Source organism: Gymnoscopelus microlampas (assembly GCF_963454915.1).
Source record: "Gymnoscopelus microlampas genome assembly, chromosome: 11".
Lineage (NCBI taxonomy): Eukaryota > Metazoa > Chordata > Actinopteri > Myctophiformes > Myctophidae > Gymnoscopelus > Gymnoscopelus microlampas.
Genome location: NC_139948.1, coordinates 37,886,207 through 37,911,207, shown reverse-complemented (window position 1 = coordinate 37,911,207; position 25,001 = coordinate 37,886,207). Strand labels below are relative to the sequence as shown.

At 41.7% G+C, this 25,001-nt stretch overlaps 3 protein-coding genes across 12 annotated transcripts; 2 read left to right on the top strand and 1 right to left on the bottom strand.

Annotated features, from left to right (window-relative positions):
- Positions 1 to 246: 246 nt before the first annotated feature.
- On the top strand, positions 247 to 13,314 carry hgs (hepatocyte growth factor-regulated tyrosine kinase substrate). 10 transcript variants are annotated; one of them, XM_084071744.1, is made up of 20 exons: positions 247 to 381; positions 2,460 to 2,544; positions 2,710 to 2,785; positions 3,015 to 3,107; positions 3,963 to 4,080; positions 4,974 to 5,026; positions 5,122 to 5,190; positions 5,307 to 5,431; positions 6,021 to 6,123; positions 6,551 to 6,649; positions 6,757 to 6,852; positions 7,412 to 7,450; positions 7,542 to 7,784; positions 8,152 to 8,365; positions 9,183 to 9,355; positions 9,469 to 9,609; positions 9,856 to 10,033; positions 10,194 to 10,324; positions 10,436 to 10,618; positions 11,665 to 13,314. In XM_084071744.1, exons 1-20 carry the CDS (start codon positions 345 to 347, stop codon positions 11,791 to 11,793), a joined length of 2,385 nt encoding a protein of 794 aa, XP_083927870.1. In that variant the 5' UTR covers positions 247 to 344; the 3' UTR covers positions 11,794 to 13,314. The 10 variants fall into 10 exon arrangements, with proteins under 10 accessions (XP_083927870.1, XP_083927866.1, XP_083927869.1 ...); XM_084071740.1 differs by having other exon boundaries at positions 5,994 to 6,123; XM_084071743.1 differs by having other exon boundaries at positions 3,960 to 4,080.
- Positions 13,315 to 13,775: 461 nt separating this feature from the next.
- LOC311055469 (methyltransferase-like 26 B) lies at positions 13,776 to 15,617 on the bottom strand (the record flags this gene model as incomplete). The annotated part of the gene is made up of 6 exons (XM_084071658.1): positions 13,776 to 13,823; positions 13,912 to 13,990; positions 14,083 to 14,150; positions 14,283 to 14,342; positions 14,525 to 14,687; positions 15,415 to 15,617. The coding sequence occupies 6 exons, from the start codon at positions 15,615 to 15,617 to the stop codon at positions 13,776 to 13,778; spliced, it is 621 nt and encodes a 206-aa protein (XP_083927784.1).
- A 1,278-nt stretch (positions 15,618 to 16,895) lies between these two features.
- mrpl12 (mitochondrial ribosomal protein L12) lies at positions 16,896 to 21,695 on the top strand. Its single transcript, XM_084071687.1, has 5 exons — positions 16,896 to 17,078; positions 17,837 to 18,038; positions 18,204 to 18,272; positions 19,609 to 19,746; positions 21,085 to 21,695. The coding sequence occupies exons 1-5, from the start codon at positions 17,020 to 17,022 to the stop codon at positions 21,199 to 21,201; spliced, it is 585 nt and encodes a 194-aa protein (XP_083927813.1). The 5' UTR covers positions 16,896 to 17,019; the 3' UTR covers positions 21,202 to 21,695.
- The last annotated feature ends 3,306 nt before the right edge of the window (positions 21,696 to 25,001 follow it).

Below are 25,001 nucleotides of genomic sequence, written 5' to 3'. Positions count from 1 at the left end.
AGATTTGTGTTGATAAAATGTTTCAAAAAAAGATTCCACATTTGCTGCTAGATTTCTTTGGAGGAAAAAAAAGCTCACAACGCGACGTGTTATGAGCTTGTAGATCTGCTATTTTCAAATAGGTTTAAAGGGCTCATTATGTTGCCAGTTGCTTCTTTTTGGGCTTGTTTTCATAGACCTCGTTTGCTTATGTCTCTCACAGAACCTGGCAACACTTGGCTGTGCCTCATAGGTGGCTAACAGCTAACAAGCTAATCCATCGCATATACGGTGAAAACAACAGTCTCGTTTCAAGACTAAAGAGTCACTCCGCCGTCTGACTGTCTGACACTTGGATCGTAATCATGGGGAAAGGCGGCGGCACGTTTGATCGACTGCTGGGTAAAATATAATAATGGACATGCTTTTGTGTCTTATATAGTTTAGTGGTTTAACGACGAAAAGTGCGATGTTTGGTGTGTATTGTTATGACAGACAGCAGGGCGCTGGGCCGGGGCTCCACAGCCTGCCAGGCCACAGACAGAGCTGCTACAGGCTAACCCAGTGGTTTACAACCTTTTTCGTGTCAAGGACCACCAAATTGACACATATTAGCCCAGGGACCCCCATTTGAAAATATATGCCAGGGACTCAACCATTTTAAATGTCTTGGGGGTCCCAATCTACACTGAAGTATCACCATCATTAGTGTTCATTTAACTCTGAGAGTGTACACCAAATGGAGGGTCCATTTAACTACTCAACTACTCATAACTATTCATTCGGCTGGAGGACCCCCTGGAACCCACTCAAGGACCACTGGTGGTCCCCGGACCACTGGTTGAGAACCACTGGGCTAACCCACAGCTATTGTTTAGGATCGGATCGAGGCCCTAAGTTTGGATATAAATACGTCTGCTAGCCTTGGATCAAGACTATCATAGATGTTATTTGATCGATTTTTGACATTTGTATATCATCATTAGATACGAAAGTAAAAAGTCAGACTCGGTAAAATACATCTATAGTCTTGATCCAAGGATATTACAGATGCAAACTGCTGTGTGTGCACACTTTTGTACTAGTGACATATATGTTTAAATGCATTGTGTGAATAGTGATCGTCGATGTAGTTTTTATCCACCCTTGTTGCATGACATTCAAGATTCAAAGATTGCTTTATTTGCTTCGTTTTGTTTTCCATCTGCAAGCAGCTTTGGAAAAAAAACGAAATTACGTTAAAGACAGCAGAAATTCATAAAATAATAAAATTAATAGGGCAGAAAAATACTCGAAGAATTGAGTGCTGCCGTGCATTAAGTCTTGTGATCTTTGTACTGTAGCAGCTGTCTAGTTTATATTTGCCAGGAAGGCATTGCTCATTGTCAACTACTAGTAATATTACATGATATTATTACATGGTTTAACCAACCAGTTTAGCCTTGGATCAAGACTATCATAGATGTATTGTATCGATAAAGTCCATCTAAGACTATGCTTTTCTTGATCCAGTCTAGTTTATATTCGCTTGGATTGGAAGACATTGCTCATTGTCAACTACTAGTGATATAACGTTATAACATGATATTACATGGTTGAACCAGCTCATATCTAGCAGATGAAGATGGCATAAGAGTCATTACACACTGATGATGCCGTGGAGCAGCGCTGTAATTTAGCTGAACATTTAACAAACAAGAGCTTATTAATGGTTTACAACTAGGTTCAGTTGTTGCTTGTCTTGTTTTAGTTTGTGTATGTGTAACAAATGGAGCTAATGAAAAAGCTTTACATGTAACTAATGTTTAACCTGGTTAATTACCAATGCCATTAGCGTCTCCTTTCTACTGTGACCCCAACGAGGACTTTTGTTGTGGTGTTATTAATATTCTTTGATAATCGACAATTGCATCAGATAATGCTTGTAACTACAGTGTCTACACGTGGCTTAGAGATGTGTCACTGTCCAGCACATTGCTGGTCAACGATGTTTGGCCTCCTAGTTTAGCTGTCAAGCAGTAGATGGTTAATAATTTACAAAGACATAATATTTCTTACTACTAAATGCAGACACACAATGTTCTTTGTAAAGAACATAAATATTTATAACATCTGCATTAATGGGAAATCACAACAGTCTAAGCTAAGCTTACCTGAAGTCATGGACCTAATTTTGTGTGCCACCTAATAGGCCCCTTCAATATCAACGGCTGTTGAGGTGTTTTTCCATAATGGTAGGACAAATGTAGGATTACAGTTGACAGAGGCTTGAGAAACTCAGCTCTGCATTGGCGTTCGACATTGACTGTCTATTACTGTAATACCTGGCTGAAATCTTGTAACAAAAAAACTATAATAACATCACAAGATGGAGGGTTTCTTTTATGCCACACACAGATGCCAGTCATATATAGCATTTATTTGACGTTATGGAGATTTAAGTTGTGTGACCCCTTGGTGTTTTTGCTCTACTGCTGCAGATAAAGCCACCAGTCAACTTCTGCTGGAGACAGACTGGGAGTCCATCCTGCAGATCTGTGATTTAATTCGGCAAGGAGACACACAGTGAGTCATCATGTTATTGTTTCACTTCCATAGCCATGATGCTGACACGGCCAAGGAAGGTCAAGAGTTCTGTTGAGTTTTTTATTGGACAAATGATTTTGAATAATGCCTCATCACCCGTCTCTCAGCTCAGTGCTTTTTTTCTCCCATTTATCTCAACTGCAGAGCTAAATATGCAATCGGAGCCATCAAGAAGAAGCTGAATGACAAAAATCCACATGTTGCCCTCTATGCACTAGAGGTAGGTGGGGGTACATGGTGGATTTTGAAGTGATTCATTTTGCATGAGCTTTTGAAAAGACAGCTGACACTTTTAGTAACTGGATACCTGTACTTCATTATCAGTTTATAGTTCTATAATGTTATTTCTGTTCTGAAAACAGCCTTGTTAGACTAATGGCCTTATCGCTGAGGCTGCATTATGGATCTTGTGATCGATTTGTTCATGTTTTAATGTTGTACTCCGCCAGGTCCTAGAGTCAGTGGTGAAGAACTGTGGTCAGACAGTCCACGATGAGGTGGCCAGTAAACTGACCATGGAGGAACTAAAGGATCTACTCAAGGTGACCTTTGTCCCGTTAAAAGGTTCCCTCATTCCACTTTGGATGTAATCCCCTTAACCCATTCACATCACTCAACCCAATGTTTACTTGTATCAAATATTCTACTAGACTGCTTTGTAGTCCAGTTCTTACATAGACCCAACCCACAAATTTGCATTAGCTTTTACATTTGTTTAAACCACCAGTCTACACCAGTAACTGTTAACTTGAAATAGCTGTAGAATGTGAAACATTTGGACCATACTATCATCAGCCTGCCGAAAGCAATCAAATTCCCTGGAAAAAAATCGAAAGAAATACGTTTAGGACATTATTTGTATCTTTTGCATATACCAGTCACCATTATATGCTATTTATTTATATGCTATTTATTTATTTATCTCTGTTTTGTAATGTATGTGTCTTGGTGATTAGTGTGAATTTATATTATAGCTAACTAAGGCTTTTCACCTAACCCACCCACCACTTGGCTCCACAATCACTTACTTCTGCACTCAGAGCTGTCTGCATTATGGTATGAGTTAGCAATATTTGATTGGATGCTGACTTCATCATGTGACACAGGCTCACACAGCTGATGCTGGTTTTACTTCCTGGTGATGTCACCGCCTGGTCACATGTTGTTTTCGGTCAGACCAAAGCAAGGGACTTCCCTGTGGGAAAGAGTGGAGCAAGACAATGATTCTAGCACCTCACTCTGAAATGTGATATGCTTGTTAGTTGTTAGAGATTTAAACACAGAGGTATATTGTATTTTTTAGGTTGTATTATATTGTCATACTTGTATAGTTAACCAGAAATGTGAAGCTTTTAGTAAATCAAAATTGAGCTGTTTTGATTTTCTCACAGAAGCAGACTGAACCTAACGTCAAGAATAAGATCCTGTACCTCATCCAGGCTTGGGCACACGCCTTCCGCAACGAGCCCAAGTACAAAGTGGTCCAAGACACTTACCAGATCATGAAGGTGGAGGGTAGGTGGCATTCTTTACCACCACACTACAAAATCCTGAATGTCAATTTAACTTTGAGAGGGCAAAAGTGGGCCCCCAAAAACGGTCAAAATGTTCTAGTGTTAAGCACTGCTAAGCTAGGCCACACAGAATCTCTGAAGGTGTCCTTAAAGTGATATCATATTGATGCAATTATTCTGAGACTTTAGTTCTCTAGAGTGTTACATAGATAGATAGATAGATAGATGGATAGATAAACCGTATTTCAGACACAATAGATCCATATAAAAACAGAGATACAAGACGGACAACAACAACACAGAGATAGCCTGAGCACCAGACTGATTTCACTCCATAAACCCAGATCAATTAAAACATATAATCATTGCCTCCAGTGTTTCCAGAAGCATGAGGAACGCCTTGTATCACTCGGTGTGAACCCTGTTAAGGCCACAATGAACACATTCTTTGACTCCAACAGTCTACACATAAATCTATACATACAATTTCTAAATACAGCATGAATGGTGGGTACATTACTGCTCACAAACATTTCACTTGCACTAGTCCGTGTTGGGAGTTTCAACAATATTCAAAGTGCATCAGTTATGGAAGGAGTCGAGACATGGAATATTCAAGTCAGAGAGACGGAGAAAATACTAGCAACAACAACAAAGTTTGGTCACAAAAATAAATGTCGCTATGGTGCAGCAACATTTATTTTTGTTGACAAACCTATTTAATCCACAGCTTTTACTGAAATGTATAATACATTTCAGTAAAAGCCATGTACACGTGCACATTACACCCATCTATATCATTATTATACACTGTTATACCTCTAAACTACGTTGAAATGCATGTAATAATGGCATACACTCTATAGTAAAATAAATTGTTTCCTCTTTACATAGGTCACGTGTTTCCTGAGTTTAAGGAGAGTGATGCAATGTTTGCAGCTGAGAGGGTGGGTTATTTTCTCGTATTTCCTACTTGTGGTTTGACTGTATTAATTGGGTGACATTTCTTAAATGTATGTACTGTGCTCTGTGTCCTATCCAGGCCCCAGACTGGGTTGATGCTGAAGAGTGCCACCGGTGCAGAGTTCAGTTTGGTGTTATGACAAGAAAGGTAGGCCGACTGTTTATGGTTTCCTTTATTGAGTGACAGTATTGTGTGGAGTAATTGTTTAACGTTGGCACATGTTGACGTGCTTTTGACCTAGTTTCTGTCCCTTGCTTTGCCAGCACCACTGCCGTGCTTGTGGTCAGATCTTCTGTGGGAAATGTTCCTCTAAATACTCCACCATTCCAAAGTTTGGCATCGAGAAGGAAGTGCGTGTGTGTGAGCCCTGCTATGAGCTTCTAAACAAGTGAGTGGCTAGAACTGAGGGTGGAACTGAGGGGTGAAATAACTAGAATTCCATTCTATGAGTGTAAAGTATGTTGCATACAACATGTTGGATACAGCTGTTCCCTGAAATGAAATATTAATTTCTCCAGTGGTTCAGCTTTTATATTTGGAAATGCAGTCATGCTGACTGCTTCAAGTACTGTAATTTACAACCTACGGTTGCTTTGTGTTTATGCTGTACTCTAATATGCATGATCACTTGAGGCATTTATTACTACTTACTATATGTCTGATAATTGCATGTGTTGTTTCGTTAAAGCTTACAACACCTTCTTTCAACACCTTTATGTCTCATTATTTTGTTTATTTTAAATAGCTACAATACCATATCTACAAGCTTGCGACACAATCGTCATGCGGACGTCGGCATGCGATCTAGATCGGCTATTTTAGCTTTTCATTGTATAATGAAGTACATGGTATATATACTTTTTTTTGGGGTTGTTGATGTTTCAAACAGCGTTTGACCCTCTGCTGATTCACAAGGTTGTTTGTCCCCCCTGATCCCCTTTCCTCACCAGCCACCCCTCCCTCTCTCCCCCGCTTAGGAAAGCAGAGGGCAAAGCCCCGCCTTCGAGCCCTGCCGAGCTGCCCCCGGAGTACCTGACTAGCCCGCTCTCTCAGCAGTCTCAGGTAGAGGTCTCAGAAACAGTAAGTGGAGCTGTAGCAACTTACTGCCCAGCTTTTATGAGGCGTCAAAGTTAAACATTTTGCCTCGTCAAAAATAAAAATTATAATAATCTGTGGCTCAATTTGAGATCTTGAGGTTGAGGCTTACTTGGATGCAGCTCGGTGTGTTAAATAACTTCCTGAGTGTGTCCATTTGATGTTAGACGATTGTGAGTTGTTTAGGGTCCCCATGTTGTCAGAATCGTCTTGAGATGTACCAAAAGTAGTTTTTGGTATACTGTACAATTTGGATTGGTGTGTTTTTTTTCGTGTATTTCTACTGTATCCATAATTCACCCATCCCTGCCAAACCCATTCATGGTAATGTTTTGTCACTCTGCTAGTCCCTGAGAGCTTTCCCACTCGCTGTTACTCTCGGGTCTCACCTTCTTCCCCCGTGTTTCAACAGATGCCCCCGAAGAGAGACGAGGCAGCTCTGCAGGAGGAGGAGGAGCTCCAACTGGCCATCGCTCTGTCCCAAAGCGAGGCTGAGGAGAAGGAGAGGATGGTGGGTTACTCAGGGAAAAACTACAACCACAACAACCATGTTACTGTGCAAGTCACGTGTATACTGTACATCAAGAAGCTGACACATGGGTGCATTTGTATTTACAGAGGCAGAAGAACTCCTACTCGGTGTATCCTAAAGCCGAGCCGACCCCAGTAACTTCCTCAGCCCCGCCAGCCAGCAACCTCTATTCCTCTCCTGTTGTAAGATTTCTTAAGATCAGTTCTGTATTTTCTACTAGTTGGGTTGACACTTTTCTGTTAACCTATTGAGACCTGACGCCGATTCTACATGTCTCCTAAATCTCAACAGTTTTCTGAAAAACGTTTGTTTCTATATCAGTGGTGCTCAATCTTTTTCATGTCAAGGACCCCCAAAATTATATGAATTTGGCCGCGGACCCCCATCAAAATATTTTGCTCCAGGGACCCCCAGAAGCAAAGATTTGAGTTAAAAATGTTCGCTTTAAATATATATATATTCAAAGATTTGCACACATTTTCACGATTTTTCAAAAATAGCAGATCTACAAGCTCGTAGCGCGGCACTCGGTGCCGCACTATGAGCTTGTATATCTGCTATTTTTGAATAGCCCAAAGTGTAAAATAATGCTTTTTAGCTCAAATCTAAAAATGAGACAGTTCCAGGTTTTAATGGGTTAAAAGAGTCATGTGCCAAAGTATAAATTAGCCTCTTATGTGTTAACACTATTTGTGGAAGACTGTCTTGTCTTTAGTCATTAATACTGTATGTTCTCTCCAGAACTCCTCTGCTCCGTCAGCTGAAGACGTGGACCCAGAGGTACAGTTGCTTCAGTGTATTCATTAACCTACAAGCCACATACCTAGTAATAACCCACTGATATTGATACGAGCTTGTGATCACGTTCCAGCTGGCTCGCTACCTGAACAGAACGTACTGGGAGAAGAAACAAGAAGAGGCTCGCAAGAGTCCCACCCCCTCGGCCCCGGCTCCTGTGCCGATAGCCGAGCCCCTGCCACCACCGCCACCCGTTGTCAGCCAGCCACAGCCAGTGGAGACTCACGTCCCCGCTCACGTCCCTGCTCACGTCCCTGCTCACGCCCCTGCTCACGTCCCCGCTCACGTCCCCGCTCAGCCCGCCAACATAGTAGAGGTATTTTGAATCTTTTATGCAAAGTACAGCAAAACTGTCTAGATTTTAGGCAGTGTTGATTCCATCAACTAAAACTATGACGAAAAATGTTCGTCGACGTTCGTTGTGAGCTTGTAGATCGTCTATTTTCAAGCATGCAATTAAGTGTTAAATCAGCCATTATGACGCCATCAAGGCACCGCCAAAATACATAAAATACAGTCTACATTTTAGACTATAATCTTATGATATTTAGTCGACTAAAACTAAATAAAAACTATAACATTTCAGATGACTAAAATATGATTAAATGGAATTTTATTCAAAAGACTATTGACTCAATCGAATACTACAAATGACGCTCCTTCCCTGACCTCCATCCTTCCAGCAGCAGTACCAGAATGGGGAGTCGGAGGAGAACCACGAGCAGTTCATGAAAGCCCTGCAGAACTCCGTCACCACCTTCCTCAACCGCATGAAGAGCAACCACATGCGCGGACGCAGCATCACCAACGACAGCGCCGTGCTGTCACTCTTCCAGTCCATCAACAACATGCACCCACAGCTTCTGGACATCCTCAACCAGCTGGACGAGAAAAGACGTGAGTGCTAGCTTTTCAGACGATGTGGAAAATCACTGAAAGTGAGGACATTTTGCTGGTGTGTCCTCACTTTCCTCACTGGCTGATTTTGCTGGTCCTCACTTTTCCAGAGGCTGGTATAGGGTTACATTAGTGTTCTGATAGGCTGTGTGTCCAGTGTCCACCAAAGCATTTTTTTCCCCAGCTCAAAAAGCAAGGCGCTCACCTAAAACGCTTCCAAATGCCCAGAGTTGAAAATATTTTAACCAGATGTGAACGTGCCACGCAAAATAGACACTCGGAGCTGCTGGTGTGTCCAGCATGGCGTAAATACGCAGCGCTCCCATTGAAAACCATTCAAAACATACGCTGCACTGGCAAAAAAAAGGCCTCGTGGACACAGCTCATCAGGGTAACGGTTAACTGCTTTCAGCCTTGTATCCCTATATTGGGCATGTCATTATAGGCACAACATTTCAAAACATTAAAGGTTTTTGAAACGCGTAGTGAGCATAGATTGGCTATTTTCGCTATTCGTTTTACAACAATGTACTCGGGGCTTAAATTAGTCGAAAGTCCTCACAAGGATTGTAATAACTCATTAAAACCAGGAAAGAATCTGTCATTTTAGATTTTTGCGTTGGCTATAAAATAATAGCAGATAACGAGCTCACAGTGCATCACTTCGTGCCAAGTTTGTACATATGCTATTTGTGAATATTTTTGAAAAATCTTTAAAGTGTTAGATTCTTTTTTTGTTTAGAAGGCATTTTGTATAAACCTCAGGTCTTAATGGGATAACCTATCACACCCTTGTTTGCCCTCTTCATGGGTGCAGTGTACTACGAGGGCTTGCAGGACAAGCTGGCTCAGGTGCGTGACGCGCGGGCCGCCCTCAATGCCCTCCGGGACGAACACAGAGAAAAGGTTCGCCGAGCTGCAGAGGAGGCCGAGCGACAGAGGCAGATCCAGCTGGCACAGAAGCTAGAGATCATGAGGCAAAAGAAGCAGGTAAGCGACCATGAAGCCCCCACAACCTCAATCTCTCTCTGCAACCGCACCTACGTTTGTGTGTCGCATGAGTGCCTTGACAACGAGAGCGTGTTTTTTTTTTTGTATTTCAGGAGTACCTGGAGATGCAAAGACAGCTGGCTATTCAGCGTCTGCAGGAACAGGAGAAGGAGAGGCAGATGCGCCTGGAACAGCAGAAACACACCATCCAGATGAGAGCCCAGATGCCCGCCTTCTCTCTACCCTACGCCCAGGTAGACACATAAGTATCATTGTATGAAGTTTTGCCTCATAACGTGCATTTATGTAAAAAGTAATTTATTGTAACTGTGGAATTTAATTTGCTATATCAGTACTTTGTGTGCAATCATTTCCCAATGCAGAGGCAAATTCTATACCCTCAAAATTATATTTTAAATACCTACTAAATACCTTAAATCCCTACTGTTATGATGCTGGATTATTCATTAGCTGTACATTACATTTGTTCCACGGCACAGATGCAGTCTTTACCTCCCAATGTGGCGGGTGGGGTGGTGTACCAGCCCGGTGCCCCACCAAGTTACCCCGGCACCTTCAGTCCCGCTGGCTCTGTGGAGGGCTCCCCCATGCACAACGTCTACATGAGCCAGCCTGGGCAAGGTGCACCCCCGCAGTACCAGGCCATGCCTCCTACAGGTCAGGAGCTCAACAACAAGAAGAACAATAGTACAACCATCTGTTCACAAAATCTTATGAACACATAAAATGCAATTTTGATAATACTACTGTGTTACATAGAGTGAAACAAATCACCATGCATTTGAGATGCTTATGGGAGATGTATCTCCTTCTGCAGATCCCAACATGGCCTACATGTACCAGCCTGCGGGCACCAATGGGCAGCCTGCTCCTCCGGGCCAGGCCCCTCAACCCACCACCAGCCCTGCCTACTCCAACTACCAGCCCACCCCAACACAAGGCTATCAGGTATGACCCGCGAGCCACACGGCTCACTGTCACACTCCTCTCACCTCTTGCGTCTGATAAAACTGTGGGGGGCTGCTGATTGATTCCTGTTGCCTGTGTTCCCATCTTTAGAATGCGGTTTCCCAAGCCCAGAGTATGCCCCCCATGTCCCAAGCAGCCCCCGTTAATGGCATGGGCTACATGGGCTACCAGCCGTACAGCATGCAGAACATGATGTCGGCCTTGCCAGGACAGGATCCCAACATGCCCCCGCAGCAGCCCTACATGCCGGGCCAGCAGCCCATGTACCAGCAGGTGAGTCTCCTGTTCCCTTCTACCGCCTTGCCTGTGGTCCTCTCCAAGCAGCGAGTTGCCATTTAAAATGGGAAACGGAGTACTTTTTTACTTTTTATTTCAAGCTTGGGTTTGTAACTTTTATTTGTTATTTGGGAATGGTCTTAATTTGTAGTGATCATAAGAAGAGCTTCTGTGAGAGTAAACCAGCACCGTGCACTGTGTTTATACCCTCAACGTTTGCATTATAAAACCAGGGACTCTCTGTTTTCAAAACAATATAATTCACATAGACACAAATGTGAGCAAGAGTTTCACCAAACACAAACAACATTGCCCCTGCATGACCGACGGTATGTAATAATACCATTGTGAAGTTGTGAACTGGAACTCTCTTAATTGTATTGAGCTGACAAGTGTAGGGCTGACTCTATCCTCTTACCTTGTCTTTCTGCCTACTACACACACACACACACACACACACACACACACACACACACACACACACACACGTAGAGGCAGCCACAATCACATAATAGGACCCCACACACACGCACACGTGTCAAAGTCTGCTGATTACTGTACATACTATTTATTTACCGTACTACTTTATAGTTATTCTTTAAATGTTTTTTTTTTATTGATGTGACAATGTTGAGGAACCTAAACCAAAGGTTTTACTCTTGTGTACTTACATGAGATGTAATGAATAAAAACCTTGAATCTTGATTCTTAACCCATAGATACCTGGAACGCATCTGTGTCACTTTAGATGTCTTTGGCTATTCAAAAATAGCAGATATATATTGATCTGCTATTTTTGAAAAATCTCGAAAACATTTTTATTTTTTTTTAACTCACTGAGTGCCATTAACGTGTTTCACGTGTTTTTACGCTTCCTAAGCACTTTTTGTTTTCTGTGAAAAAAAACTCTGGCACTTTTCAGAATCAATTCTGAAATAATTCTGGCAATCCTGGCACTCAGAGAGTTAAACTGTTATGATTTAGATTTTTTTTTAAGAATCGCCTCAGGTCTTAATGGGTTAACCTGTGCGTTTCTGTTTCAGATGGCTCCCCCTGGTGGCCCACCGCAGCAGCCACAGCAGCAGCAGCAGCAGCAGCAGCATCAACAGCAACAGCAACAGCCCCAGGCCATCCCAGGCAGTGCAGAGGCACAGCTCATCTCCTTTGACTGACCTCCGCCCAAGTACTCTATAGCCTCGACCTGCAGGGTCCAACACACACACTACACCTGTAGCTGTCCTTATCTTTCCCTTTCTCTGGTCTCTCCCTTTTCTCCTGGAACCCCCCTTCCTCCCTCCCCTTCCCTTCCCTCCCCTCTGGAAACACACATGGGTCCTGCCTCCAGGTCCACCTCGCTGTGATGTTGTGGCAATGTGAAAATATTGTAATGATGTTACAGAACTGTTCTTCTGGCCTGGTCCCCCCCCCCCCCCCCCCACCACACACACACACACACACACACACACACACCACAGGGCAGGAATGTGGGTTTAGATGGTGGGGAGGTAGGTGGGGGCCAGACGCTCTTAAATTCTTCCCTCTTTCCATCTTGGTCCCTCCAATATGTATGTAGTATTTCCGTATTAAACCAATTGCAGAAGCTCAAAAATAGTCAGTGGTATTATAGAGTTCAAAAAAATAAAATGAGTACGAAAATATGTTAAAAATACCATCCTGTCTCATATTTTTCTAAAGAAAATTTGCATGTGTTAAATTGTCATTCTTTTCTGAAATGGGAGTGAGCGTTGTGACTTTTAGCTGCTATGGTGTTACATCTGTGTGTGTTTAAGAGACTAGTGGGAACATGGATTCAAGAGAGATGTTCGAGGACAGACGGCACAGTCAGACGCCACAGCTAGAATGGACTTAACGTACATCTCCATCAGCTTCACAAATAGTTCCAAAGTAGTTCGATTCCCCCCTACACACACACACACACACACACACACACACACACACACACACACACACACACACAGCAAGAGCACCCCATTTCTGCCACTTATTTGTAGTTCACTGCCTGACATATTGTTTGTCACATGTTTTATTTTAGACCTGTTACGGAATAGAGGGTGGAGATAACATTTTGGAAGGGTTGTTACAAAAGCGTCCAGTTGGTACTTTAATCTTCACTAACAATGATCAATGAGGCAATAGATTCTGCGAGTAAAAAACTAGCAACAGTGTAGATACTAAAGTCATGATCCACTACTCTCCCAGCAACTCTTACGGCACCCTGCATCCCTTTATCAATGGCTAGTACCACCTCACGCGAAGTACTGCAACGGTGTCACGCGCTGAGAATAGCCGACCTAGCTTGTAGATCGGCTATCTGACTGTTAGTGTAGGTCCATTGCCAATGAATTAAGTGCAAATTCACCTGCAGGTGTCCTGTCCACTTGTCATTGGTTAACACAGCTGTTGACTGTGTTTTATGTATGAGGTTATCTGCAGTGTAAACACAGGTGGGGGGGCTGCTTTCTCAAGCGCATTGGGGTCTCTTAAACGATGTGAAAATCCTGTGTGGTGGGATGGACATGATGTGTCGCATGTGTAATGTAACATACACCCAAGTCAGTGACTTCTGTAACCCTTAAATGCCATCTGTGAAGTTCTTTCTTCCATCATACTGATTTGTCTGACTTCAAAGTAATTTTAAGATTATATTTAATAAATATCTTGTTCTTATTGTCCACATGCTTCATCCTGTTTGTTTTCTTGTGGGATAATATGTAAATAGAGGCATACACTATATTATCTGTTTAATTATTATTCTTTTTTAAATTCTCATAAATACAATGTTTTCATATAACATTTGCACAGGTTGAAAATATTACATGACTTTGAACTAACACATTAGCCTAGTGTTATAAATGAAAAGGCCAAAATATGACATTTATTAGTAAAGGGAAAGACGTTGTACATCTCACTTAAAGTCAGTAACAATCGATTAGTGTACATACAGTAAAATCTTGAGTATTTATTTTACTCAGAGTGTACAAATGGACCCTTTTTGCGTCCATTTAACACTCAGGATATTGCCGTGTGCAGTCCTTGGCAAGACACTACACCAGTTCAGTTTGCTTGATTGGTGCACTACTACAGTATGAGATTTTATCTCTTCACATTTTCCATTCTTCACAATCTCCTCTTTTTAGAATTTCCTGAAGATGAGACATTTGTTGTATTCTTCCATCTCAATCTGGAAAAACGTTGCATTTCGGAAGTTAAATGAGGCATATTGTGTCAACTATGTTGGGAGCAAATATGCAAACTGTTCAATTACTCACCATCCTCTCCATACGCATCCCATTCCCATTGGCTAGTTGTCTCAGCACATCGATGTCAGGGAGGCCCCACTCTGGATTCCTGTAGGGTTGAAACATAGATTCTACTCAAACCCAAACAGCAGAAACCAAGCCATCATGTCCTTTTCTGCTTTTGCATTATGCAACACTCACGTCTTTCGTAGCTCTGCATCCAGATCTTCATTAATGCTGGGTGTAATGATGCCATTAATGGCATATGCCTGGAGAAGTGTATTGGAAAGTTAGTGGAGGATGTGTGTGTGCATCAGTTTGTATGGCTTGCTGTTGTATTTTCCTTGTTACGTGATTGCACTGCACGTGCACCAATAAACATGAAATTATTAGATACGTGCCCCATACAGCATCAAAAGGCCATTTAGTCTGAGGATCTGACCAGCTCCATTGAATACGCCCTAGGGAATGAGATTAATGAACAACATAGGCTAATTATTTACAAGATGTGGACTTTGACATATCCATTGATGCGGTTTTACAAGGGTACACATTCTGCAATATTATAGCTTTTCATGTGTGTGACTGACGATTAATTACTCAAGCGATGTAGTGTTTTAAGATGGCTCTGTATGTACTGTACCTCAGCTGTTTTAAAGCAGCTATACTGCAGCAAATTGATGGCGATAATAATGTCACAGGAGTTACGGGCAAGGCCCGCCCATTTCTCCCATGGTTCACTTGCGTCCAGGTGAACAGGCTGCAACACAGTCTTTGCTTTGGTTGCTGCAATGTAGGCCTTGATGCTGTTAAAAACAAGCAACGTGATATTTCATATTAATACATTATAAAAGGTATCCTTTGTATACACGCCACATGCCTAGTATCTTAACATGTACAAATAATTTGTCTGAGGATTACAGTGAATAGCGACAATAAAAAACAGATTTACACAGTAAGGTCTCAAAAACAGATAGATGACATGTATAAACTTTATTATGTACACAGGTGGTAACAATGCAGAACAGGAGGTGAAAGTAGCAGTTATCTATATTCTATCAATGAATGGTGCTTACTGCTTTACTATCAAATATTTGACCGTATTTGTGAAATGTTAATGTTGCCATTAGGGATGGTCAGTACTGCACAAATTGAATATGTGAGAAGAGCATGGTGCTGGTAGCCAAGCAACAAACGTTTTAACCCATTCAATCCGGAAAGCATCTGTGTCATTTTAGATTTTAGCTATATACTGTATGTTTTCCAAAAATCGTGAAAATGTGTGCAAATCTTTAAATATATATATTTTTTAAAGAAAACATTTTGTATTCAAGTCTTTGCATCTGTGGATCCCTGGAACAAAATATTTCGAGATTGGGGGTTCCGCGGCTAAATCATTTTGGGGGTCCTTGACATGAAAATGTTACTGTTCCACTGTTAAAGCAACATACGTTTTTCAGAAAACTGTTCTAAACAGGTCTGAATGGGTTAATATGATCAGAGAAGATTTACAGTGTACACACCAGTACGCACCTCTCATGACATTCCTCTTTGATATCTGACGGTTGCCATTTGACAGGGAAGGGAATCTTCTGCGCAAAGTGTATGACATGCTGGCCCGTCCCAGAACCCAGCTCTACGGCAAACAGCTCCCTGTGAGACTGACTCTCCAGGACTTCCTCCAGCACTGAACACACATCCTCCCAGTTCCTCTCCGCTAGAGGAGACAGCAGCATGGTCTGCACGAGGGAGAAGGCAACTAGATACTAAATAAGAAAAAGAGGTTGTGCATCAACAATGGGTTTTCTCAGTGGAGTGCTAGACCCAAAATCCAGTATACATATGAAAAATAGGAATTGAAAAAATCCCCAAAAGGTAGCACATCCCAAGTACTCACATTTATACTTGTTTATTGGCACACACCAATAAACGGACTAGATACTGTCAGTCTTGTATTACCATGACAAAATAAATGCATAAAGAGAGAACAAAATTAAGTGGAAACGTTGAATAGATGTGTTCTATTTCTCTCTCAGGGTCATAAACGTACTCTGCTGCACCGCCACAAGCCGAGGAAATGACTTATTGGTGGAGGTTGAGGCAGGAGATGATCATGGAAGCAGATTGGTCCAGAGATTACCTGGTTAAGAGGATTGATTCTCCATGTGCCCCTCCCCAAAGTTCTATACTAACATCCCCCTGGAAAACACAGACACACACACACACACACACACACACACACACACACACACACACACACACACACACACACACACACACACACACACACACACAGACACACACACACACACACACACACACACACACACACACACACACACACACACACACGCACACACACACACACACACACACACACACACACACACACAATAATAATAATTGATTTAAGAATCGATTACCGATTATTTGTGTTTTTGTGGGAAATGTTATACCATGCCGAGGACCATTTGTGCCACAATTACTGTATGTAAATAAATAAATAAATACATAAACCACACATAAATGAATGAATCAAAACCGCAATTAAATACTTGAATTTAAATATGTATTTAATTGTGTTTTTTGGTTATTTATTTATAATTATGGCACAAATGTTTACCTAGATCAGTGGTTCTCAACCTGTGGGTGATTTTGGGGGATCCCCAGATGACAGTTTTTAATTTAATACCTAAAAAAAAAGACCATTGCTGCATCAAAGGTAATCAACAAACTATACTATAAAAACATGGTCAAATAATATAAGAAAGAGGCAAACTTTTTGAAAATAGCTGATCTACAAGTCCTACATTACAAGTGCTTGTTTGGGTGGGGGGTACCCAGTTCAAATGATTATTTTGGGTGGTCCCCAGTTCAAATATAGTTATTTGAGAAAAGGTTGAGAACCACGTCCACTGTTCTTTTCAGCCCCTGACACTGTTGTCCTTGTCCTGTCAATAAAGTTGTGAGCGGTTGTAGGCAGCTTGGTTTGCGTAATGCTTTGCATTGTGGGTAGGTCAGGAATAGAGCCGAGGACGCCATGTGCTTTTGACTGAGGAGAGAAGGATCTGATCCAGTCTGACCATTAGACCAGCGGGCGGACTAGAGAGGTTCCGGGGGACTTTATATTAAAATAGGATGTATTGCACCAGACGCTGTATACGGACCGCGCTGCGGATCTCAGCCAATCTACACCGGTATGTAACGTTGAGACAAAGCGGGTGGGTGTCACCAGCAGGCAGTATGGTTTTATGGGGTCTTGTTGGTATGAAAAGACCCCAGTCACTGCTACTGATCAGCCGGATAGGCTGTGTTGCTCAAGGACAGAAGACCACCAGCTCATTATTATGACTGTAGAATAAACACTATAGTCTGAGGTAGCAGCATAGGTAGAGAAGTGCTTTGGTTTCACCCGATCAGCTGACTGACTACCCGGCACTCACTGCTTTTATAAGATCCTGACAGTTAGCAAAGCATCGCTAACGGTTGACAGTTAGCCATCATCAGCTAACTGTAAAGTGGACCTTATGCACATTATCCTTATCATAATAAAGGTTCCCCTATGCCTGGTGATGTGGGAACTGCACTTGTCTTTTACCTGATTTAAATAACTGAACATTATAATGTTATAGAGCTCCCTCCATGTCCTCCCTGCAACAAGATGTGCGTCTAGCAGCCAAGGTCATGCTCGTTTCACTGTTGATTTTAAGTGCATAATTGTTTTTGCTGGCTTCACCAAAGGCTTCAGTTCTGCATGAAACTGAACAGTTCTTGAGCACACTGGTATAAACCAAACGTATTCAAGAAAGCAGCCTCCAAATGCTGTTTTGTTCTACTGACATCGTAAATGCTGGATTGCATCAAGCCTCCTAAAGAGGACATATCTATCTGTGATGAATCCTCGGATCCATTCATGTATGTAATCGTTTGGGTCATACATTCATTCATTCCACAGGCAAGACCTTCAGAGGCAGACGCCGGCACTGTGTGCTCTTAGGTTACTCAAGACCAGTCCGGCCACTTATTGTGATGCTGCCATCGCCACCCCTCCACTAGATGGAGCCCCCAAACAATATCCGCCCAAAATCCAACAGCTGGTCAATGACATTGCCAGCCTCACTTTATTAGAGGTGTCGGACCTCAATGAGCTCCTCAAGGTATGTGAAATATTCTGGAATTAATCTGAAGATCTATATAGCAGATCTACAAGCTCATAGCGCGGCACTATGAGCTTGTATATCTGCTATACCATGTTGAGTAATATAGTGATAATTGGCACCTGAGATGATATAATAAACCCCTTATGACATACTTTATCACAGAAAACCCTCAATATTCAAGATGTTGGAATGATGCCGATGGGAGCTATGACTGCGGGAGCCCCTGCTCAGGTAAGAGTTGATTGAATAATCATTACATTATGGAGTATTTCATTCTTTAACCCATTCATTATACTTAATTTATACTCCATTGTAATGTATCTGTTGCTTGCTGGACATGGCCTATCTGAGCTGCGTATATACAATCGACGACAGTGTTTTGCCAAGTCCTGGAAAAGACGTGCTTTGATTGGCCAGTAGTCACTTTTGAGTGGCAGTTGAGGCAAACGCTCACCCCAAAACAGGATTTACGAATCTGTTCCTATCGGGACATAACTCGGACGCCGCTCAGTCGGCTCAAGCGGACTTCTCAACGTCCGGCACAGCAACCCTGTTCGTCTGAGCTCGCTCGGCGGTGCCTCTCGAGGCTCAATTCCACTTTAGATGGCAGACAAAAACTATACTTGATCGGCGGGAAAAAATTGTCTGCGGTTGTCGGAAAAATTGTGGCGGCAGCGGGATTCGATGTCTAATGATTAGTGAGGCACGCATCCGCGCCAAGTTCTTGAATGGGGTTTCGGGCTGTATTTTACTCTGCCCCTGCCCCCTTTTTGGTAGAAACAACCAGTTCCTGTTTTTTAATTTCAACCAATTAGAAGAAGGTATGGGCGGTCCTTGGCCAACAGCCAAACACTCAGGGTCCCCACGGTCATGAAATTCCTGGAAATATTTTGAAATAAAAAAATAAAAAATCCAGTACTGGAAAAGGTTTGAAATTGATCAAACATCATCAAAGGTCCTGGAATTTATCAAGGGTCCTGGAAAAATATTTGGCTATACATTGTTTTTGGCTATTGATTTTGTTAAAACAAAACATTTTCATAAACATGAATAATATTACACAAAATATGTAACATAAGTAGTTTTTCGCCGAACGGGCTGTGTGACGGCAGCCTAATGTATGTCTCAAACTTTATTTTTGCTACACTGCCTATCTTTGGGCATTCTACATAGGAGTAAGAGAAACATTATTGCGCCGAATGATTGTTATATAGGCCTGGAAATTGGGCTAAATATTCTGGAAAAGTTTTGGAAAAGTTTTGGAAATTCATTGCTAAAAATGTGTGGGGACCCTGAACACTGTTGTAGACTGTATATACGCATCTGGGCTTAAAGATCAGCTATATTTGGCGAGCAACACAGTCCACTTGTATGACGAAGTATAAATCAGGCTTTAGGCTGGATTTAGATTTCATGGCTGAAGTAGATTTAACAGCTAAATAATTGCTCTCATGTGGTCAGTATTTCATGAGGAGTTGGTTCTAGTAATTCATCCACTTAATGAAGAAGCAAATGGGGATCCAAATTAAATGTATAATCCACTGCATCTTATCCTGTGTATTCCCAGGCCGCAGAAGAGGAGGAAATCCCAGTCAAGAAAGAGAAGACCGTTTTTACCGTAAAATTGACAGAAATGAAAGCAGCTGAGAAAGTTAAACTTATAAAAGAAGTAAAGAACTGCATCCAAGGCTTGAATCTAGTGCAGGTAGGTTTTTTATTTCTGTATGTTCACTTCCAATTTCACTTGTTTATCCTGTTTGAGTTCTCCCTCCTGATTGGGTCAAATTGGTATCCCCGGCCGACCTGAAAATGTGCTTTCCGTTTGCTAAAGAGCTGGAGAGTTTGGGAGACCTGTTACTGAACAAACACTATAGCAATTATTATCGTAATATATATCGCTATTCAACACTTATTTTAGCAAAAATGTAATCTTAAAAGTAAAACCCCTTTAAACATAATGCATTGATACTAATGGGTTATTGATGCAAGAGTCTCAGAGGGCAGAAATTAACTTTAAACATTATTTATAGTGCTGCATGTGTGTGTTCTGTGCAGGTTGTTGCGGGCACTTGCCAGTTATTTCTAGAACTGCTGCAGATTGCACAGTGCATGTAATTGTACACAATCACATATAGTATGAGGTCAATGAGGTCGCTTGCACAGATTTATTTTCTTTCTTTCAAAGTCTGAAAGACAATACATAACACATGTATCACCTGACTTGCCATCCAATGATCAAAACGATACTTTTATCAATCAGATACATTTTCTTATGATTCATTTCTTTTAGAACCACTTCAGTAAAAGGAATGTCCACATACGCATGTGTCTCTGTGGAAACTTTGAACGTTTCAGTGTGAAATTATATGCAATTCATAGTCATCCCTTCAATGAGACATTGAAGGAAATGCCCTGTATCGTTTGCTCTGCTTAATAACAAGTCTCAGTCTACCGTTTCCGGCTAGTGTTTCAGAACAAGCTTGCCGGTTTTGATGACATGCACTGGGTGATTTAGTGATCATTTTGGTGGTGCATTTACAGTACATGCCCAGTGCCCTGCCAGAATTCATTGTAGGCTCACTCTAAAGTGATATATTTGGTTAGACTTTGGTCAGAAGATCACCATGGCTGCAAAACACATGAAACTGAGGATCAGGTCAATTCTATCCCCAATTCACCTTTAATGTGTTGAAGAATGGATGTGAGGTACCAGAAATCTCACCTCATTAGTCGGACTGCCAATCATCAAATCTATCAGGATAAATCGGGCTTTACTCCTGTCTCTTGCTACCTGTTTTTCTCTTGTTTTTCTGTTTTCTATAAAAGGGAGTGGAATGACTATTTATTAATTCCTTTAACCACTTAAAACTTAGTAAACAGGACCTGAGTTGGCTCTGTACTTGGACCGCTCTATTTCCATCTACACCACGCTACACACTATTGTTCCCCTCCAGAATATGAATCCTGCATGGGGTCCAAGTGGTTAAGGGATTTGTCACCTCTCTGGCCTCACTGTTTTGTTGTTCTGTCTCTCCTCACTCAGGCTAAGAAACTGGTAGAGGCCCTTCCGCAGGAGATCCGGGCCAATGTTTCCAAAGAGGAGGCAGAGAAACTGAAAGCAGCCCTGGAGGCAGCAGGTGGCACCGTGGTGCTGGAGTAGACCTGCACATCCAGCCTGTCCCTCCACTGTTTGGCTGTGCTACTTATTCCTTATTTCTGTTTGTCCTTTTTTTTTATACATTGAAGAAGAAAGGAACCTGGGGGGGTGAAGCAAAATGCCTTTTGACGTTTCCTCTTGCTTTATCAGAGGTGAGGCGGTAAAGAACTCAGACTGAACTTTGCAGGCTGCTAGCCTGAGCACAGTGACCGCCCGCTGTCTGCTTGTCCATGTGTCAACTCCTCTATTTGTCTCATACTGTATGTAGCCTGTGAGCTACAGAAATGCTGGCCCTGGGTTACCAAGTAAGTCGGTGGTCATTTTGTCTGTGTATATCTAACTCGCCATGAGGCTCGTTCTGAACATCTGCCTATAGGGACACTCTTACTATTGCCTGTGGGGAAAATAAACATTTAGTACACGAGAAGACAGAGCTGTGTCTTTCTGTGGCTGATAGGGTCATCAATAATGTGATTAAAGTAAAGATATTCATTTTCCTTCATGTATTCTTACATTGTTCATTTATGGTTGATTAATCTGGGTACAAAGAACTTGGTCTAGTGATAAAATCAGGGCTCGAAATTGCAGCGTTTTTTGTCACATATGCTCTTATTTCAGTCGAACTCCTCTCGCTGTATATTTGCTAGTTCCCACTGTCAGAATACGCCGTGTGAGCTGACAGTAGGCACTGCTAGTATGTAGGTGCATGTAGCGTGGAGATGGTTTGCTCATTGGCACAATGTCACCGACTGCTGCTGCACCGACATTCCAATGCTTTCTGTGTGATCTTCAACGACAGCCTCAGCTTGACATTCATTCTCCTATCATCCTCTGTTTTAACGTTTCTACAGAGGCAGGCTGTTATTCTATGCTTTGTTTGCACAAGCGCACACTTTATTCTACCATTGCCTACATTTGTAATGTGTTATGGACATAAAATTATGACAATTCTATTTAGGCTACCATATTTACATTGCACCACTGCTACCAAGTATTAAAAAAAGTTAATTTCGAGCCCTGGATATGCAAACTAGAAATCTAAGTTTATTGAACAATCGAATGTTGAGTGTGTTGACTTAAAGGTCCATACTGCCGTCCATACATGTCAGTCTGTTCACAGCTTTGGCTATATGTTGTGAATAAATTGACAAATTTCCTGTTAACAGGTTTATTTATTTAATTTTGTGTGTTCGTTTAGAAATGTTCCAGTCATTAAAATGGTTCAGAATCAATTATTCATTCTGAATACCGTAATTGAACATCATTGTGCAGTTAAGAAGTCGACATGGACGTTTGAATTTAGTTGGGAAAAGCAAAGCTCTTTTCCAGGGAATGTTTTCTAGGCTTTTCAAATCAAACCGCACTATAAAATGCTTTAAAATGCAGCAATAAATTAAGGTAACCCCTTAAAACCGGGAAAGCATCCGTGTCATTTTAGATTTTTGGCTATTCAAAAATAGCAGATATACAAGCTCACAGTGCGTCACTTAGTGCCATGCTGCAAGCTTGTACATCTGCTATTTTTGGACATTTAAAAAAAAATCTTGAAGTGTGTGTGAACTACTGCTGCTTTAGAATCGGCCTCAGGTCTAAATGGATGAAGCAGAAAATAACCACGCAATGATATTTTGTTGTGTTGGATTCAATAAGTTTCTGCAAGTTGATTTTCATACCGAGCTGAAATTAATGGAATCCAGTGATATCCTCGGAAATCATACGAACTACATTATCCTTTGGAAAGATGCCAGACCACCGGTATGGTCCTTTAAATGTGTTAATCTTCTAAACTGACAATGTCAAGTCACTGTTACCCTGTGCACATGTGGATACTGTTCTGCTGCCCGATAACCACTAGATGTCATCAAAAACAGGTCTACAAACAAGACCCTATGCTTAAATGCAAATTTGTAGACAAACGTAAACTCTGCAAATCTGCCATTGAATTTCTATAGGAATTATCCACAGGTGTCCTTATGTATTTCTTTTTTTAGGCAAAGACATACACATTACTGCCAGTCACCAGTCACTTACAGGGTTGAATATTATTATTCACATGTACTTTAAAATGTTTTTGGCCTAATGCAGGTACATTCGCTGGTTTGTATCTACACGGTAAGCTCAAGTGTGTGTTAACTAGTGTGTAAAATTTAAATGCAGCAGTTGAATTAACAGATTTTTGAAGAAAAGCCTTTAACATTTTACACTAATGATCAGGCTGATGCTAGGAATGCAAGTGCAAATATAGCTGCAAGCAGCAATAATACGGGGCCAGGTAATGAAGAGAGAAAAAAGAAAGAAGCAATGATAAGTAATATGCACAATAAGCCATTGAAACATAGAATACTGAACTTGAGAGAAAGAAGACCATGCAATTAACATGAGGATTTTAAACCTTCACTAACCCTAACCTCAGTAAAACAACGCCTAAGCCTATCCTCAAGACACACTATGTGTTATCCGAATAATGCCAAATTATGATCACCTCAATACATAGTCGTGGACAGGGATGGAACCAGCAACCTACGGACTCCAAGACTGCCTTTCTTCTCATTGAGCTAGATATATGGCCTCCCTGATAGTGTCTGTTGATATTTATAAGTATTTCCGTTCATTTTGAACCAGGCCTCTGTGTCCCGAAAGACTCTAGATCACTGGTTCACAAACCATTTACCAATAAAGGCATTTTTGTGTCTCCTCAGAACGAAAACTAGTGAAAGTAGCCGATCTACAAGCTCACAAAACGTTGCTATCTGAAAAGTTGTGAGGTTGTAGATCGGCTATTTTCAAAATGAAGTATATCATACATTAAAAGAGAGACAAAACTATAAGTAATATGCACAATAAGCCATTGAAGACTGAGCTTAAGGTCATGTTTTTTGCAATGCCACCTCTCACCGAGAGAGAGAGGGGGGGGGGGGGGGGATAGATTGAAGAGAGATGGAAGCAGATTGGATTGATTGGATCTCAACCTATTGCCATTAGCAGGAATCGAACCCTCAACCTTCTGATTGACATGCTGCAACACTACCTATTAGTGATGCGCGGGTCAGGTTTTTTCATGACCCGCCCCGCCCCGCCCCGCAACGGAACCCAACCCGCCCCGCGAACCCATATATAAATCTATGGCTCAACCCGCCCCGCGATTTTTTTTAAATTCTGTAAAATCATGGTTAGAAAATAATCCCCAAGTGTATTCAAACTGTTTTATTGTTATTATTCTCATTCTTATCAGGAATAAAGACAAAACAAGAGCATGTTAATATTTTTATTTTTTTTGCGTGTGAGAGCGCGTGACCCGCTCACCCGCAGCCCGCATAATTTTCTCCGAAATTCTGACTCGACCCACCCGCGCCGCGGGTTGACCCGCGGGTTACGGGGTCAACCCGCGCATCACTACTACCTATTGTGCTATAGCTTTGTCCAGGCTGAGGTTGTCTGTTGAAGATAAAAATGAACCAGTGAAAGCAGCCGATCTACAAGCTCAGAAACACGTTGCTATCTGAAAAGTTTTGAGATTGTAGATCGGCTATTTTCAGAATGAAGTATTGCAAAAACATAACCTCTCAAATAAGCATTTCATGTTATCTTTATCAATTGCATATGTGTTCATTGATACAGTCTTGTTGTTTGCAATGCAGTTTAAATGACATCTGCACCAAGTGAGGCTTGAACCGGCTACCTTGATATTGTGAGACATTCACTTAAGCGGGAAGCCATTGGACCAACAGACCTGATCTAGAGAAAACGGAGGTCAGCCAGATGATACCATTTCACGCAAATAGCTGAAAAATCCTGGGTTTAAG